Here is an 18,623-nt window from a genome sequence, read left to right on the forward strand (position 1 = left end):
AACGCCTTTAAGAAACTTTGTTCCGATCATGCAGAAAGCATGACATGAAAGGAATGGATAAACAATACAATAAGATGCTAATGCTTGCAGTTTTACAGGGAAAAACTAGAAGCACTGTTTATGTTGTTAGATAAGATGTGTACCATGGTCACAGTCTAGAGAAGGTCATACTCTTCACAGAGATAATTAACCAGCTGAAGAGAAGATACAGTACACTGTATCTTCTTTCAGAGGTACACAAGGAGTGACAGCTAGGAAATGAATATACAAATTACAGAAATGAATCCATGAGTCACACAGCAGGATTCAAAAGCATGTAAATGTGAAATTGTTGTTCAGCATCTATAGCTTTTCTGAGGTTATTTTGTATGTAGAAGTCATCATTCTCATATGAGAAAAGCGGTTATGCAGTCTCTTTTGCAATGCTTTATCTTTCATGAGTGGAATTGTTCTTAGTACTAATTCTGAATAAGGGTAAACACTGTTTCCCTTTAAGGAGGTGAATATATTTTAAATATGCTTTTACATTTTTATATAGATGTCGATGAATGCCAGTCCAATCCTTGCCGGAATGGAGCCACGTGTATTGATGGTCTCAATCTATTTACTTGTCTCTGTCTGCCAAGCTATGTAGGTGCTCTTTGCGAACAAGGTAAGACATTAACAAATACTTTGATTTTTTTTTTTTCAATTTGTGGCTAGCCAGGGCCCACTATGTAGTCATCAAGGAGGCAAAACTCCCATTAGAATTAGTGGGAGTTTTATATGAGCAAAGACATCAGGAATAGGCCATTCTTATGGGTGTGTTTGTTTTTGTGAACTCTCCGTTGTGTTTCTTGATCCTTCATTCTCTTTCCCATTTGCTTATGATCATTGATATATTCAACCAGGAGAGGTAATTTCAGTCTCTGTTTATGGTTCCGCTATTGCGAAAGTCATATGACCATCTTTTGGTCTGGTTTTAGCCTCCTCAGGGCATGCAATCCTAATTACTCCAGATCTCTAAGGAAACTGCAATATGCTGATCTCATGCAATTTGGCTGCTCCTCCAAAATCTGCTCCGTTTGTGGTTTGCTAAGAGCTGTATTGCCCCATTGGTGGTGCTACACAACTGCCCCTCACTAAGGGGAGCTGAGTGCCTCCTGCAACTCTCCAGTATGCCAGGAAATGTACAAGCTACTACACTGCTTTAAAGGGTGCAGCATACCACCACCTGCATGGCTGGCCATGGCTCTGCTGTCTATCCCATCCATCCCCTATTTGGAGTAATTAGGAGAATATTCCTTGTACAGGAGACAGGATAGAAGCAACTTGTGGTGTTTGTGGGAGAAATTAATGAATAGGTGGATCAGATGAGGCAGCAAGGAGAAGCATGATAGGATGCGAGAATAGATCAGTAGGGCAGAACAATGTTGTGAAGGGCTTTAAAGGTAAGGTGATGCATGTATCCATTTTCAAGCAGTGGCACTTGTTGCTAGCCCATTCCAGGTTTCTTTGAGGAATTCTGGAGGCTCTTATATCCAATTGAATCAAAACAAAAAACAAAAACAAAAACCTCCAGCACATCTCTGCAGGTTGTGCATGACTACTTCAACAATGTCAAGTGTTTCTTTAGTATACATTCACTTCACCCATGATCAAATTTTAGAACAAAACCAGCATGAGAAGGGTAGAAAATGTACAGCAGGACAGAAACAAACAAACTGTAAATTGATCCGAAGACTATCAAACAACAGAGACCACAAGCAATGAAGGCAGATTTTTGTAGCAATAATAAATGTTAAGTGCTACCCTCACGGAGAGGAAATAAACAACATAAGTACAAAATGAAAATGGGGTGGGGGGAGGGCATATCCAAATAGCCACAGTAAGCATATTAAAGTAAGTACATTTTTAATCTTCAACTCTGCCCTAATATCACTTTATCATGTAACTAAGCACTCAAGTTGCTGCAGTGAAGGGTGGGATTGTGATTGGGAGGAGAGCAGGTCTGTGACAGGGCTTATGTTTTGCAAAGTGGCCCACAATATGACAGACTTTTGGGAACCCCTGATTTAGAACATGGACAGCTGGAAACCAAGATGCCACCACGAACTGTATATTAGGCCTACATAAGTAGATAGGCAGGATCACCTGGGCACCTGCATTCCCAGCTTCTCCAAGCTGACTTATGCTGTGATAGTTTAGAAAAAGGGTGCAAGATGAAGATGACAACAGAGATGTAAGAAACTCTCCAAGCTGGTAAACTCAGAGAAACAGGCCACATTCCACTACTCTTCCATGTTCCAGTACCTTATTCCACAATAAGTCCTATTGATTTCAGTGGGACTGTTCACACAGTAAGATACTCCTCGATGTATGTAAGAGAGGCAAAATCTGGCCCATTGTTAAAATTATTGGAGAGGTGTCCAAGAGAAAAAGAAATGGTGCTTAAAGGTGCACTTTTTTCCAGGCTAACAAAAATATCTTTCTTCCTCTTTTTCTACTTATAGTTGCATAAATGTTGGCAGTTTCAGGCTTACCTTTCATCCCGAGCCTATTGGGTGAAATGCAGTTCACAAGTTTTTCCAAGTGAGCCTAAAGGGAAGGGGCTTGTTTGTTAGAACTGAAACCTCTGAAGAATGACTAGCTCCAGCTTTCATCACAATTCAACTTTTCAGTAGTCTGGCGCAGCCCAGGATTTGAAAGACCTTCTGAATCTGTTCTCTAAGACTAGAATTTGACAATGTTTTTATAACAGAAGGAATAAATGTTCTCTTTTTTCCCCAGCAAATCCATAGTACTGAATGGCCTTCAGCATCATGGTAGCTTTAATTTGCATTTTATGACCGACCTGAGAATACATTTTAGGTGGTTAATGGGAACACTTCCTAGTTTGTCAATGAGAAACAGACCTCTACTCACTCAGCTTTGGAATTTAAATTTCCTCCACTTAAAGTCCTGCAGTGGTTTGGGACCTGGGAAAAGCATCAGTGCCAAATTTCCATTTCACCAGACAAAATAAAACTGTGCTGGCAATTCAGACACAGTTGTCTGGCAAGGAGTCTTTATTTCACGGCATCAACCCTGACTTTGCTAGATTGAAAACACAGCCAGAATGACAGAACATGTCACCTCAATGCCTCAGAAAGGGTGTGAGTGAGCATGCAAACGTTATGTTTCGTTACTTGCATTTTATTTTATTATGTTTGTTTGCAATACATCCTATTCATGTTTTCAAAATAAAGATTAAGGGCCCTTTAGGCAGAAGTGCTGAGCATCCACAATCTCACTGTAGTTAATGGGAGATGAGTGCACAGAATATCATGCCTGCAGATAGGAGACAAAGGGAGTCAGAGATCAGAAAGCAGCCAGATATGGCCAGCTGATAATTCCCCCAGCGTGAGGGAACTCTCAGCTAGTGTAGTGTGTTCCTGCCCCACTCGCTCACAATTTTGGGCATGTCAGGGTTAGGGAGATAGTATGGCCAGAGCTCATACACTCTGGCTGTGCTCAGCAGATAATATAGTCCTTTAGGGACCTTTGCCAGCTGGTGAAGGATGAGCAGCCTCCTGCGTACTCTCACCTATGCTGGGGCCTAGGGTGGAACAGATCCATCCTGGGAACCAGTGAACTATAACTGGCTCCTTGACAGCCACCTTCCTCTGTTTCACCAAATTGAAACATAGTTAATCAGAGCATCTGGGCCAAGAACTTCTTCTTGAATACTGCGAGAGAAAGTTGTCAGGCATAAAAAATAAAGATACCATCCTTTCTATAAACTCAAGGAATAATTCAGAGAGGCAACATTGTTTCCAATTCAGACTAAACTACCGGTGCAGTTAAATACACCTGCTCTCTTTTCTAAATATCCCTTTCTGTCACTTAATTTGTTTTTTTACCCAGTCTCCCCAACTTTTCAAAATACAACTATATCTGTTTAAAGTATCTGGTCACCAGAGCAGATAGTTTTTTGTTTGTCACTTTTCAATGCAAAATATCCAAGAAATGTGTGACTGCAGACTGGGGCAGTGGATCTGAACCCACTCACTTGCCACGTAAGTTGGCAATAACTCCACAGAAGTCTAGACAAATGAGCTCATGACCTGGGGTCTTTCATTTGTAACATATAAAGTGCTGCTGTACAAATGCTATGTTTTATTGGGCTACACTGTAATAACCTTCCTCACAATGAGGAACAGTTCTCCACAAGTTAGTGGGACTAGTCATAGGATAAGTTAATATTCAGTGTAAGTAAGTGCATCATAATATAGCTCATGATGATTTCTCAATATTGGGCTATCCTTACTCAGGTTGAGAAGTACCTTACTCCACAAATAACTCCATTGATATCAGTGGGAGTATTTGGGTAGTAAGATACCATATAACATGATATAGAAGGCCCACAATTTGGCCATTATCTTCTAGACTATGGTACTGGAATGTCTAGCATTAAAAAACAGATTTGCTATTTGCTCCTCCTGCACTTTTGTGCTCTGGCAAAAGTTTCCTTTTGTTTCATCTCTTCCCTCTCTGCTATTCTGACTGTGGTCCACCTGCTCTCAAGGTGCTGCATTTTTGCTTTAAACTTAAAGCAAAGTTTGGCTTCCCTACTGCTGAATCTCTGCAGACACTCACATAGCTTAGCCTGTTTACTGAATGCAGCTGTGCTCACGGACTGCCAAAATGGCACATATGCGTTTGTTAATAGACATCCCTCACTGGGGTAATACAACAAGACTTTTTCTTTTTCCTTCCAAGTTCCCAAAGCAAAACAATGTTTTCTTCATTATCAACAACATTGCTTTTCAAACCTGAGATCCCTGTCCAAATGTTTGTGAATACTGGTTCCTCAGCTGACTCACTTTTTTTCTCCCAGTTGTAGTACCTTGGGAAATCCGGACGGTGGACAAAGGTTTATTGCAAGGATTCTCTTTGGAAACAGGCAGTTTCTAGCTTATATCTCACAGCTGTGGAGAATTCTTGAATATTTATTAGAGAAGCAGTTTCACTCTGAGATGTCTGGGCTAATGGGACTCTGATTTTCATTTACTACCTGAATCCAGAGACACAGAGAATCCACAGCTGAGCAAGTCACTTTACATTCTAGTATCTGTGCTTCAGCCTTTGATTTCTTAAGCCTCTTCTGGAATTTGTTTGAAGACACGGCAGCTACTAGCCGCAGCCTATTGCTGCTGTTGAAAAAGCTCTACGTGGCCATATACTGCACCGAAGGGGCATATTTTTAATGCAGTGTTTGGAGAGCTATACAGCTACAATTGCTCTTATGAGGAAGCAGAAGCATGTTGGTACCTCCTGGCACACAGCTCTGAAAACAAACCTCTAAATTATAATAAACCTTGGGCAAGCAAGACAACTTTTAAAACACCATAAACATAGCAAGCAGTGTTTCAGTCTTTCCAACACATTTTGCGATCCGCTTCCAGAACGCTGTGATTACCTTCCAGGAAATAAAGCGTATGCATGCAGTGTAGGCTGGCTAAGTCCTCCCACATCAATTGTTCACAAGTGGGCAAAGATCAGATCGGAAACGTACTGCCATTGCTGCAGCTAGAATCCCATGTGCAGTAAAGGCATAAGCCGTTATATAGCGCTCCTGCTAATGCGTGTGTATCTGTCACAGCAATGTCAATGGGAGGTATGCACATTGGCAATAGAATAAGGAACTGATTCAACCTGATGTAATGCAGTGATGAATCAGGCTCTTCATATGTCATTGCTTTTTGGTTGGGTTGGTTTGCATTTCTTATAGCTTGCTTACTTACTGAAAGAATAATTTTATATATATAATTATATAGTGATACAAACAAAGAAAAACCTAAATTTATCAAATGCTGCCACTAAGGCCTTAACTACAGTGGGATTTCAGTGTCTCCTTAGCTGCACCAGTCCAGGCTTCCAGCATAGGCACCATTTACAGCAATGCAGCAACCATGCAGTCTATCCTGATTTGAAATGCCCGTGTCTCTGTTAGGCGTTTGCGTTTGCACAATCTCACTGATGGCTGAAATCCCGTTGTAGGCAAAGCCTTAGTTTTATGGGAAGGATATTCACCGATGATCTTCTGAGGCTGATAAACAAATGACAGTCCTTCTTTTCTTCAAGGTTAATAACAATTGCTTAGGTTAAAGAGAAGAATTTTGATACAGTGTGTGGTTCTAGCATTGGCGGTAGGTCAAGGCCTCATATTACTTACTATTTTGAACTCAGTCTGCCTTGTGTTGAAGCCTCACTGCTCCCTCACACACTGTTTAGCTGGCTTTCCTGGTGGACAGTCACTGGATTGGGATGGCCCAATTCTGCGTAATCCCCGAGCCCTCTCTCTGTGTGTTACATCTGCTTATTGTTATTTGACTTCCTTTCTGTGAGACGAGGCTCCTAAACAAGATGAGTAATAACATTTGAAGCATCACCATGAAGGATACAGCACAATTAGTCAGTGCTATGTGGTTAAACAAAAGCTCTAGACAACCACAGACAGACTAAACTTAAAAACTGCCCCAGACCGTGGAGATTAAGTTCCAACTGCTGCATGTGCCTACATCATTGGAGCTAGAAAAACCCCTCAGTATTGTAGATTACATACTCTCTCCATAGCTGAGATTCTTTAAAGTATGAGCAGTTCTTTATAGCTTGACTTGTCCAATATAAAAATGTATGCATATTCTAACCAGTTTTACTGCAGTATGGCAATTGCTTTGACACGTGACCTCCAGTTAAAAGCTAAGGAATGTCCTAGTTAAGGAATTGGCACATGTGGTATAAATATCTGGCTATCATTCCCTCACGTGCAACTGGAGTCCCTTGGGCCACATCATGCCATTGACTTTTAAGCAAAAATCTCAATCCCCCTCCCCACCAAGCTCCTCAGATAAATGTAATTTATACACAACTACTACATCATTGCATTGGGAGTGATGCAGAGCTTTGTGGGAGAATCCTTAGGTGGTGGAAAGCTGGCTCTCTGCTTTCTGGCAGAGGGACCATGGGGACTGGGTGGAGGTTGAGCCAGGGACATGTTCATGTGTTTGGAAAGGGGTGGGGTGAGAGCATGCTACGCTCTGGTGATTCTCAGTGGGTGAAGTGGTACTATTCCAACCAGCATAACTCAGAGCAGTCTTTAGATTTCACTAAATCATGATGGGACCACCTTTCCTGCACTCCTCCTCAAAGCCATTTCCTCCCATTGGGTCCTGCATCAAACCTGAGGAGCTGGTTCACTCTTTCTATACCCTTCTTACTATAAAACTATTTTTCCTTGTGATCACTTTGTACAGTGAAAGCACAGAACCAAAATAAATATGGAAGTTTTACACCATCTGTTCTGTCTGTGGCTGCCTTAGCTTGACACTGTAATTGACATCAACCCTAGAAACTGCTACAATTCCAAAGCTCACGTTTATTTCTCTTTAGCTGAATGGAAATATTGGCTGTTGTGAGCTTCTATCTACAGTGTATTCTTATCAATACCACTCCTCATCCAAGCACAGACAATGTGCAGTTCATTACTTTATATTCCAGCTTTACAGCTGTCTTTAGAAATTGATACCTTACGTTTACTTAAATCTACTCCCTTTTTTTGGCCAACCTTAATCTTCGCTGAGATAGCACTTCAGCTTTGCATCTGCTAGCTGAACAATGACAGTTACTTTTCTCCATGGCCATTTTCAATCATCAGTCCTTCATAGTAATGGAACAGAGTAACTCAAAGAATTATTTGATGAAGTAAACAAAAAACATAAAACAAAAAGTATAGAACCACTGCAGTCGTATGTCCAAGCAGAGCGCCTACGTTTAATTCTTTCAGAGTTACGGGATAATAATGCCCTTTTGGGATATTCAAGATCCAGCATAATGTGATAATCTGGAGATTTTTGATGGGTATTAACAAGCAAAGCATAATTTTCCTTATGGCTAGTGGTGAAATTTTGTAAATAAAAGTATCTAAGACTTGAATAAGAATTACAGGATCAGTGATTTTTTTTTCATCTGTGGGGCTTAGGTTGTGTGTCTTCCTGAGCCTTTAAATAGCAGAATCCTCTGTCCACTTGCATAAAACTCAAGTGTGTGCCTTTCTTGAGTATTTTAAGGGTTGGTTTTTGTTTACTTGTCACAGATACAGAGACTTGTGATTACGGTTGGCACAAGTTCCAAGGACAATGCTACAAATACTTTGCCCATCGCCGCACATGGGATACAGCTGAAAGAGAATGTCGTCTCCAGGGAGCCCACCTGACAAGCATCTTGTCTCATGAAGAGCAAATATTTGTGAACCGTACGTACCATTAGGATTCCTCTGAGCAACTCTGGGTTGAGGATATAGAGCTAGTAAATTATGTGGAGAAAACACCCTCCAAACCTCTAAATAGTTTTGATCTTTCCCTTCTAAAATATGCATCATCATTTGATTTTTAAAAGGAAGACTCCATATTCTCGACCATTCCTTTTGCTGTTAATTTTGTATTAATCATTACCTGCAGTTGGAAAAATGTCTGATCTTCAGAGAAAATCTGCTTTTAACCCCTAAAGTTTTAGGTCCTGAGAAAAAGACAAAAAAAGACAAAGAAGTTCAGCCCTTTATTCTGGAGACTTTATTCTAGGCTCATTGTTTAGACAATCTCGTTCTCCAAGCCATCTTAAATACTGTTTCGCAGGCACAAAGTATCAGTCACTTCATGTTAGGTTACAAGATAGATTCAGCCTGTGATACTCTTCACAGCATTAGGTGCTGCCTGCACAAACTGAGTAATGCTATTGATTAAAACATTTGGAGATGGTTATTTTCTAATAGTCCTCATTAATTGTACTAATGTTTGGGTCAGGTGTTCAGTCCCAGAATATCATGTTGTAAGAAAACTCTTTGAGTCTCTCATGGTATGTCTACACAGGAATAAAAGATGCATGGCATGGCCATGGCTGGCCCGGGTCAGCTGACTTGGACTGGCAAGGCTGTGTAACTAAAAGTTTCTGGGTTCGGGTTCAGGCTAGAGCCCAAACTCTGAGACACTCCACCCTGTAAGAGTCCCACAGCTCGGGCTCCAGTCCAGGTCCAAACATCTACATAGAGATTTTTCACCTCCAGAGCCCAAGCACCAGAGCCCGAGTCAGCTGATCTGGGCCAGCCAGGAGGTTTTTATACTGTGTAGACATACCCTCTTAACGCAGTTGGCAGGGACTCCTGACAAGTCTGCAGGTCTCTGACTTTCTGCCACAGAGCTTTGCACATCTCTCCTGTAAATGTCACGGAAAAACTTTTGACATTACTAAGGAAGAGAAAATACTTATTTAATTATAGTAAACTGGTGAGGCAGTTTTTTTCCCATGTAATTGCCTGACATTTAAACTGCACAGTTAGGTAGAAATCTAATCTGATCTTTTGGGATGTGCAGGATAAAGGGAAGACGGCAATAGTTTGAAACAATTAGATAAGAGACTACATTTTTGTAGATTTCCTGAATTCAAATAAAAAAGGCTAAAGAAGAGCCTGTAAATATTTGTTTGCATGCTTAGTGAAAGCTATTTAAGAACAGGAAGTCTGATTCATTCTGTGAAAATTCTTTATATTCTTTGATGAATTTTCTCCCTTTTATGGGAAAGTTAATAAAAATATCTTTGTGGTTCCTTTCCTGTTAGGTGTCGGGCATGACTACCAGTGGATTGGCCTCAATGATAAGATGTTTGAGCATGACTTCCGCTGGACTGATGGTAGCACACTGGTAAGATGTCTTAAAAAGAAAAAGTTAATTTAAAAGTCTATTGGTGGTTTATCGAATACCCATTGGAAATGAAAAAAAAATAGGTCAAATTCCAGAATCAATGCAGTAGCTAGATGTTTACCCCAGCAAACTTCCTTGCTTGGGACTGCTACCTTTTCTTCTTCTTCTTCATCTTCTTCTTGTGGTAGTGCTGAAAATATGCTGTACAAATCCGCACAGACATTGTTTCAAAGAGATTACACTCTGAGACACTTATCATATACGGCCCAGATTCTGATCCCTGGTGGAACTGCTTTGTGCTTATTTTCTGGTATAAAAAGGCTGTAAAGTTGATGTATTCAGCTGCCTGATGAGTCCCTCAGCATGGGGAATTCTCAGGTTGTACAGGGTGAGCATAATGGTTCCGATATCTCCCCTCTTCCCGGCCTCCCATGGAGAGGGCATTCTTGGGGTGAAGGAGACATAGGGCATGTCTACCCTGCAGTCTTAAATCGACCTATGTAACTACTGCAGTGGCTGATGTCCACATCACCCTCCTTCTGTTGGCGGTGTATATCCTCACCAGAGCGCTTCTACCAACTGAAGAGGGGCAGTGTGGGGAGCTGAGAAATCAGGCTCCCTGCTAGGAGCCCAGTTGCCTCCAGGGCTTGTTGCCTCCCCTCTCCCAGCTGGGAGTGGGAGAAAGCCACCTGGGGCTTCTCACCTCTGGCGGGGAGATCCATTCCTGGAGTCCGGTCAGCTGCCGTGCTCCTGGTGGGGAGCCGAGATCTGGGGTGAGTTGGGGTGGGGTGGGGGAGGAGGCAGCCAGGCTCCCCGCCTGGAGCTGGGATCCTCCGTGCAGTTGGGCTTCCAGAAAGGAGTAGGGAGCTGGGACCCCAGGGAGCAGAGCTCCGTGTGGGGAGCGGGAAGCCCCGAGGGCAGCCTAATCCAGGAGCCTAGGAGGAAGTCCAGCTTGGAGTGGAGACCCAGCAGCTGCCTGGCTGGGGAGCCAGGAGCTGGGCGGAGCCATGAAATTGACAAGACAGCCAATAGCTGATGTAAGTAATACAGATATTATGGAGATATTATGTCGGTATAGTGGGGCACTTACATTGGTGGGACAAGGCTGTAGTGTGTACACTGACATAATTAGGTTGACGTAAGCTGCCTTACATTGGCCTGTGTAGTGTAGACCAGGACATAGAAGGAGCTCCTCTGCACTCCAGTGTTCCCTATCTGGAAGATTACCCTGGGGCTGCTCTAAATCATGCTTTGAGACTGTTCTGATGCATGGCAATCCTACAGTTGGAAGGGATGTAATGACATCTTAAAACCACCGCCGCACACCTCCTTCTTGACTTGAAGTGGGTTTAGAAGGTCTGGACCCAATGCTCTATCACTAAGATTTTGGAGTACTATTGATACTTTTTTATAGCATCAAAGCAATAAGGAAAAAACAAGTAGGTGGAGAAAGAAAGCATTTTCTCCCCACTTTCATCTAAACTAACTCAACCATCTGTCTGCTGTAGGATTTGATTCAGTATCATCCAAGCCAAAGTATTCAATCTCTTCTTTGGAAGAGACAGGTGATTTACAGCCAGTTTAACACCCATTGATACACACTATATAAACAGATTGGTCATGCGTATTTTTCCCTTCTATAACCAGGAAACATCTGGTCCTCAGGTCACATACATATGGACTATGATCACTGCTGCTTATCACATAGATATGGTGTATTTAGTAAAAAGGCTGAAACAAAGCTGATCTGATTAATTGCCACTTGATGTAAATAGATAGAGGTTTAAAGGCCTTTCCAAGATTTCTCAGTGTTTTGTGAATGATCCATTTCTTGCAGAACTATTGTGTGCTGCAGGTGAGAGTACAGAGAAAAAGAAAAGAAAAATCAAACTTTTCTCTCATGTGCTTGCTTTAGTGCTGGAACAAATGTGCTTAATTGTGCCTGGAGGCTTCATGTCTCTTGGAGTGTAGGGAGAGGAAGTCTGCTACTCTACATCACTTCCTTCTCTTCACCTATTCTTGGGAGTCTAGCACCTTTGGCTCCATCAGATTTACATAGTCCTTGTACTCCATTCACTTTGTTGATCCCTCTTTCCCTAAGCACTCTGATAGGGTCAAGTATAATCTAGCTTTATCTGTGGGATCAGCATATCTTTGCACTGGCAAATACTAAGGGAGTTGTAAACTGGCACATTGCAAAGGCAAGTTTGGTGTGACACAAATGGACAAAATCCAGGAAATTAAAAGACAGAGCTGATGCTCTATTTGCAACTCATGTTGCTGGGAAAAGATGGGTGTTAAGTTTTTGCTTTAACTGTACGTTTAAGAAGAAGAGACATTCCCAGCACACTATAAGACCATCTGCTGAACAGGCCTTTTTTTCTTTTTTTTTATTGATCTTTATCCCACTTTCCTGCTTTTTTTACAACTTCTCTCAATCCTTTCCTTTGGGAACAATCTATGTGTCTCCTGAACTCATTTGTACTCATAGATTCAAAAGCTTTCCATGGCCATTTATTCCATGTGTTAATTATTCTGTGCATGCAGTGACTCTGCGTGAGTTTCCTGTTTGCTCACAGTATCCTACTTTTTAGATTATTTGCCATAATTTCTGCCCCCTTCAATGGACCATTTGTCACTATTAATTATTGGACTGCTAAATAAATGTTCCAGTTACATCTTGATCAAATGCATCTTCAAATTCCATTGGTTTGAATAAAGTGTTCGCCCTATCAATCCAACTTATAATCATGAAAACTGTCATGATTATATCACCATAAGTAAGGTTACAACAAGAAGAAACTCAGAAATATGTCCTCTTTACTTCAGTTTCTTAGATTAGAGAGGAGTCTGCCTATAAAGCGTGACCCTAATTTCGGGGGATAGCGGAGGCCTATCTCTGATTGAGATCTAGTATTGTCTTTGCTGTGCTCTGCTCTGAGCAACATAGTAATATTGTCCTTCTAGAGTACTTCTTAGCTGTTACTTTAAAGGCACTAATTTACCAACTCAGCTGAGGACTCCTCTGGCATTAGAATTGTCTTGGGAATGAGGCTGGAGTACTGTACTGCACCAGTGTTCTCTGACTGGATTAAAGACTATTTCACTATTGCCAGAGGGCAAACCAGTCTTCAGTTGGCCTCACGGTGTCAAGGATATAAAGGCGATGTAAAGTTGATTTTGTTTCACTGCCCATTTGATTAGTGTGTCAAGAGCAGCTCAGCCAGCAGCTGAAGATTATGCCCATAGTTCCTTTAAGTTAACCTTCTGAAATAGGTGGTGATAATGGAAATGGAAATCCTGACACATTCTTAGCCAGTACTGCCGAAATGAAATAACTATAGTATATATTACTACATCACCAAGATTTCTCCTTCACTTAGGGCATGTCTACCCTTGCCATTTAAAGCAGAAAAATTCCCTTTTTTGCACAAAAACCATGGGAGTGTCTACACTTGCCAATAACTTTTTGTGGTGAAACTCAGAAGTTTCACCACAAAAAGAAAACCACCTCCATGAGAGGTGTACAGCTCTTACCAGTGATGCTTTTGTGGTGATGTGCAAGTGAAGACATGTTCTTCCTGTTTACAGAGCTTTTAGCCTCTGGGGGATATTCCACAGTGCCTAGGTGACCACTCTGGCCAGCAGTTCTGCTGCTCTGATGCCAGGTAAACAGACATCCACCCCTCCCCTGTCAAGCCCCAGGAACTTTGAAACTCCCCTTCCTGTTTTCTTGGCAAGTGCTCACTTACCATCTGGCCAGGTGACAATGCCTGCTCCACGGAGCAAACAATCCCCTGCTGGAATCAATGCTGAGCTACTGGAGCTAATCAGTGCAGGGACCCAGGATGCTCCGCGATCACCCCTTCCCACAAGACCTATCATCAAAATGGAAAGAGCTGCATTGTGGGATAGCTGCCCTCAGTGAGCTGCTCTCATCGGCGATGGAAGTGCTGCAAATGTAAGCGCTCTGATGCCTGTGGAAGTAAGTGAGTACCAGTGCTTTTCTTTCACCCGTTCATTATCACTGGTGAAACTGACAGCGCAAAAACTCTGCAAGTGTAGACATAGCCTTTTATATTCATTCTGGGCAAAGAGAGCAAGAATTAGGAATCTGTGAACCTCAAACTCTACCACTGGAGATTGTGAATGAGGTTTGAGTTACTTTGGTGCACATTTTCCATGGAGATGAGGAAATCTACAACATCATTATTCAATCTATTGAAGGGAACTCCTTTGCCAAGTGGTGGCATGTATTTTATTAGCACAGTTTCTCGGAAAAGGCTCAAATGTACTTTTTATTTGCACCTAAAAGATATTTAAAACAGTGAATTAAATGGAAGGAAATCAGGACTTTCTTTTGACATTTTCGATTTATATTCATCATAGGTTGTGTTTTTCCAGATTTTTTAACTGTAAGTGCCAACCACGTTAAATATGATCAGGGTTGGACATAAATATATGCTTATTTTGATTAGTTTGTACCAGGACTAAATCCATCCCTTGGATGTGCACATCCATTTCTAACTGACTTCAGTGAGAACTACATCGGCCCAAAACCAAAATGTTGGCCTTGCCTTCTCTAAGTTTCACTGCCCCCAAAAAAAGAGAAAATTTCTCTATACTCTCCCTGTAAGCTCATGTGAGATCAGCGCTGAGATGTTATCATGATGAAATGTGATGGATGGATAAAATGAGCTTTTTCATCAGGTTAGTAATGCAGAAAAGTTTAAGTGACAAGATACAGTCGAGGAAAAAAATCTGACAGTATATAATCAGATGAAAAGTTCCATTTCAATTAATTGAGAACTGTTGTGCAGATTAGATAAAATCATTTCACATCACTTAAAAAAAATTTTTTTTAAATGTGTTTGGGAAGTTTCCAGCCAAGAGTTTCAAAAATGAGAACCAAAAGTTAAGCTTCTATGTAAGAGATCTACTTTTCAAAAGTACAGAACACCTACCAGCTCCCACTGGCAAGCACTCAGCACTTTTGAAAATCAGGCCATTTGTTTAGGTACCATTTTTCAAGAGCCTATATGTAGGCAGCCCCTTTTGAAAATCTTGGCCTTTGGTTTTCTCATGAAAATGGTCAGCTATTGGCAATTTATCAAAAGCAGCAACAATAAAAGTGCTCTTCTTTCCCAGTGCATAGTTTTCATGAATCAGCTGGCATTTGTATGTGGCTAGCAATGACAATTCCACTAAGTGAGGCAAGTCTTGGAATCCATGAAGATACAGGTTGTAAATATATGGACTGATTGATAGGCAGAATTTCTGAGATAAAATACATAGGTCATTGACGAACCAACCAAGAACAAATGGATTCACTGTGAATACAAGTAATAAAAGGAAATATTTTTTCGTGGCCCAAATAATGTTTATCCATCTGTCCACTGTTTCCTTTAAAAAATAACTTTTTGTTTGTGATGGGGGAGATATCCTAGTATAATCGAAATAGGCATGTCTTATGCCCTGATACTGCAAAAAGAATTGTCCAGGTCGCCTTGAACACCCATGTGGAATATCATTGAAGTCAATGGGGCTCAGTGTGGATGCAGGGTCTGCCCTTGTTTTCTTGGCAGAATTTGGTTCTTAGCCTTAAAGCTGCTTTTATGTAGTAGTTCTTTGTGGTTTCCTGTTGTGTGGAAAAATAGCAAAATAACCCGAAAGTTTCATGAAAGGTTGAGTTGGCTAGATAAGATGACATATCCACTGGCACCAAGGTGTTTTTTTGGGCACGCCACTTTCCCTACAACCCAGAGACATGCTCAGCTTGAAACAAGAGAGTATAAGAGAGTGGTTGTAAAATATTTCAGTGAGGTCATAGAATCATAGGACTGGAAGGGACCTTGAGAGGTCATCTAGTCCAGTCCCCTGCACTCATGGCAGGACTAAATATTATCTAGGCCATCCCTGACAGGTGTTTGTCTAAGCTGCTCTTAAAAGTCTCCAATGATGGAGATTCCATAACCTCCCTAGACAATTTATTCCAGTGCTTAAACACCCTGCCAGTTAGGAAGTTTTTCCTAATGTCCAACGTAAACCATCCTTGTTGCAATTTAAGCCCATTGCTTCTTGTCCTATCTTCAGAGGTCAAGAAGAACAAGTTTTCTCCCTCCTCCTTGTAACAACCTTTTATGTACTTGAAAACTGTTATCATGTCCCCTCTCATTCTTCTCTTCTCCAGACTAAACAGACCCAATTTTTTCAATTTTCCCTCATAGGTCATGCTTTCTAGACCTTTAATCATTTTTGTTGCTCTTCACAGGACTTTATCCAGTTTATCCACATCTTTCCTGAAATGTGGTGCCCAGAACTGGACAAAATACTCCAGTTGAGGCCTAATCAATGCAGAGTAGAGCAGGAAGAATTACTTCTTGTGTCTTACTTACAACACTCCTGCTAATACGTCCCAGAATTATGTTTGCTTTTTTTTGCAACAGTGTTACACTATTCACTCATATTTAGTTTGCTATCCCCTATGATCTCCAGATCCTTTTCTGCGGTACTCCTTCCTAGGCAGTCATTTCCAGTTTTGTATGTGTGCAACTGATTGTTTCTTCCTAAGTAGAGTACTTTGCATTTGTCCTTATTGAATTTCATCCTATTTACTTCAGACCATTTCTCTATTTTGTCCAGATCACTTTGAATTTCAATCCTATCCTCCAAAGTACTTGCAACCCCTCTGAGCTTGGTATCATGTGCAAACTTTATAAGCGTACTCTCTATTCCATTATCAAAATCATTGATGAAGATATTGAACAGAACCGGACCCAGAACTGATCCCTGCAGTACCCCACTTATTATGCCCTTCCAACTTGACTGTGAACCACTGATAACTACTCTTTAGAAACAGTTTTCCAACCAGTTATGCACCCACCTTACAGTAGCTCCATCTAGTTTGTATTTCTCTAGTTTGTTTATGAGAAGGTCATGCGAGACAGAATCATAAGCCTTACTAAAGTCAAAATATACCACATTTACCGCTTCCCCCCATCCACAAGGCTTGTTACCCTGCCAAAGAAAGCTATTAGGTTGGTTTGACATGATTTGTTCTTGACAAATCCATGCTGACTGTTACTTATCACCTTATTATCATACAACTTGGGCATTGCAGTGCAAGTGCTCATTGAGACGGGTGCCAGTTTTCCATATACAAATTATTTTGCACATAACTGCCATTTTACTGTCCTGAATTTATAGACTTGGTCATATTTTATTTATATTTGACACATTTATTTTTACTCCTAAAATATATGTGCTGAAAGCACCAGCCCTAAGTTCTGGGCACTTTTTCCAGTATTTAAAACATAATAACCAATACTTACACTAAATGGTGTGAATCTACTGCCAAATCACCAGTATAATCATAATTTGCTCTGGCCTGTAACACCATTACACTGAAACAACAAACAACCCTGTCCAACATCATCCAGTCCTTCCTCCAAATTCCTGAGCAAATCATGACCTTTGCAGCATGTCCAGAAAATTCACAAATCTAGGCAGTGGCAGACCGTGCTAACAAGAAGCATTATGTGGAATTTAGGTGCCCAATGGAGAACACTCTACCAGCAGTTCCCTCTCTTGTATATCAAGGGAGCTCCAGCTTCAGAGCCTCTGCTGATTGCAACTGTGTTAGAGCAGCATGAAAAGCAGATGTCTCTATATGATAACTTGGACCAAAAAAACTTAACGTTGTAAAGAACAAAAACAACCTTGAATTTTACCCAGAAGTTCATAGGTAGCCAGTGCAGCCCCCAGATCGCAAGTGCTCTTTGATCCCAGCAAACAATTCTGTTTAACAAGTAGGCTACTGCTGTAAATGGTCTCAGGGTAGAGATTATTGACTTATGCCACCAACACAATTTCAGATCAATAGCCATGTCTAAAACCAGATGGGCCACCATCCAGGAAATCTGCAGGCTACAAATATTGCCATAACTGCTTGGCTTCAATCTTCTCAATAATCTTTACAAAATAGGAGATTCAGTAGCAGCCTCTAGTTGGCAAGGTCCTCAGCATCAAGTGTTGAAGTCCTGTTAGTGAATGAGTACTAACTTCCAGAATACTTCCAGAACTTCATTATGCAGTACTGGCTGAAACTGAAGCAGTTTCCCCTCAAGACATTGCCCTGCACCCTGGATGCAGCAGGCTGCATTTGAATTATACACTATGCCAGAGAGAATATGTTAACCATGGATTTGGAAGCCATGACATATTACATGTCATGTTGTCCTGTAGTTGGGTGTTTTGTGTTCCTCTGATAAGGCTCTTTTCTACTAGTTTCTAATTTATTTAGGAACTAAAACAGACATATGTAAAGGTTTGTTTTCACAAGCATTTTTGCAAAATCAAAATAGTGATTTGCTTTTAAACATATTCCCCCCACTTCTATTCACTTTTCTGCAAGCACTTTTGTGAATATTTTTCTTTCACCAGAATGTATGGGTAGGATTTTTTATTCATGCAAATAAAATATTTGTTCGGCAACAGTTCAGATTAGGTCATCCCATCAGGGAATAGGAATCATACCATGTGATTTAACTGACTAATCACACAGTTTGACTATTGAATGCTCATTGAGGTATTTGCTAAGAACTGTTTATGAACAATCCACAGTTGCAAATATACTGTAAAAAATATTACTAATAATAACCAAACAAATCTGGGAAAATCACAGTGGGACTATGAAGAGGGAACAAGGACTAGAGTCCTCAAATAATTATTTGCAAGGAATAGGTAGACCATATCAAGATGGATGATTGCATATCTTAAACCGTGCTCAGTTCAGCTATGTTTAGGACAAATTCAGCAACAAAGGCTGATAAGTGCAAGAAAGACTTAGATATGAATATTACCAGCCCTAATCAGCTGGGACATTCTCCAAACTATTTTTCAAAGGCC

General features: G+C 41.0%; 1 protein-coding gene across 6 annotated transcripts in view; it reads left to right on the forward strand.

Moving 5' to 3' along the window:
• VCAN (versican) overlaps positions 1 to 18,623 on the forward strand; it is a 136,202-nt gene that overhangs the window by 101,730 nt on the left and 15,849 nt on the right. For all 6 annotated transcript variants that reach the window (XM_048850442.2, XM_048850440.2, XM_048850441.2 and 3 more), the window contains 3 exons: positions 539 to 652; positions 8,117 to 8,275; positions 9,634 to 9,716. In XM_048850442.2, the coding sequence (XP_048706399.2) occupies positions 539 to 652; positions 8,117 to 8,275; positions 9,634 to 9,716 (356 nt within the window). The remainder of the gene's footprint in view (positions 1 to 538; positions 653 to 8,116; positions 8,276 to 9,633; positions 9,717 to 18,623) is intronic.

The sequence above is a fragment of the Caretta caretta genome, chromosome 5, assembly GCF_965140235.1.
Source record: "Caretta caretta isolate rCarCar2 chromosome 5, rCarCar1.hap1, whole genome shotgun sequence".
In the NCBI taxonomy this organism is placed as follows: Eukaryota; Metazoa; Chordata; order Testudines; family Cheloniidae; genus Caretta; species Caretta caretta.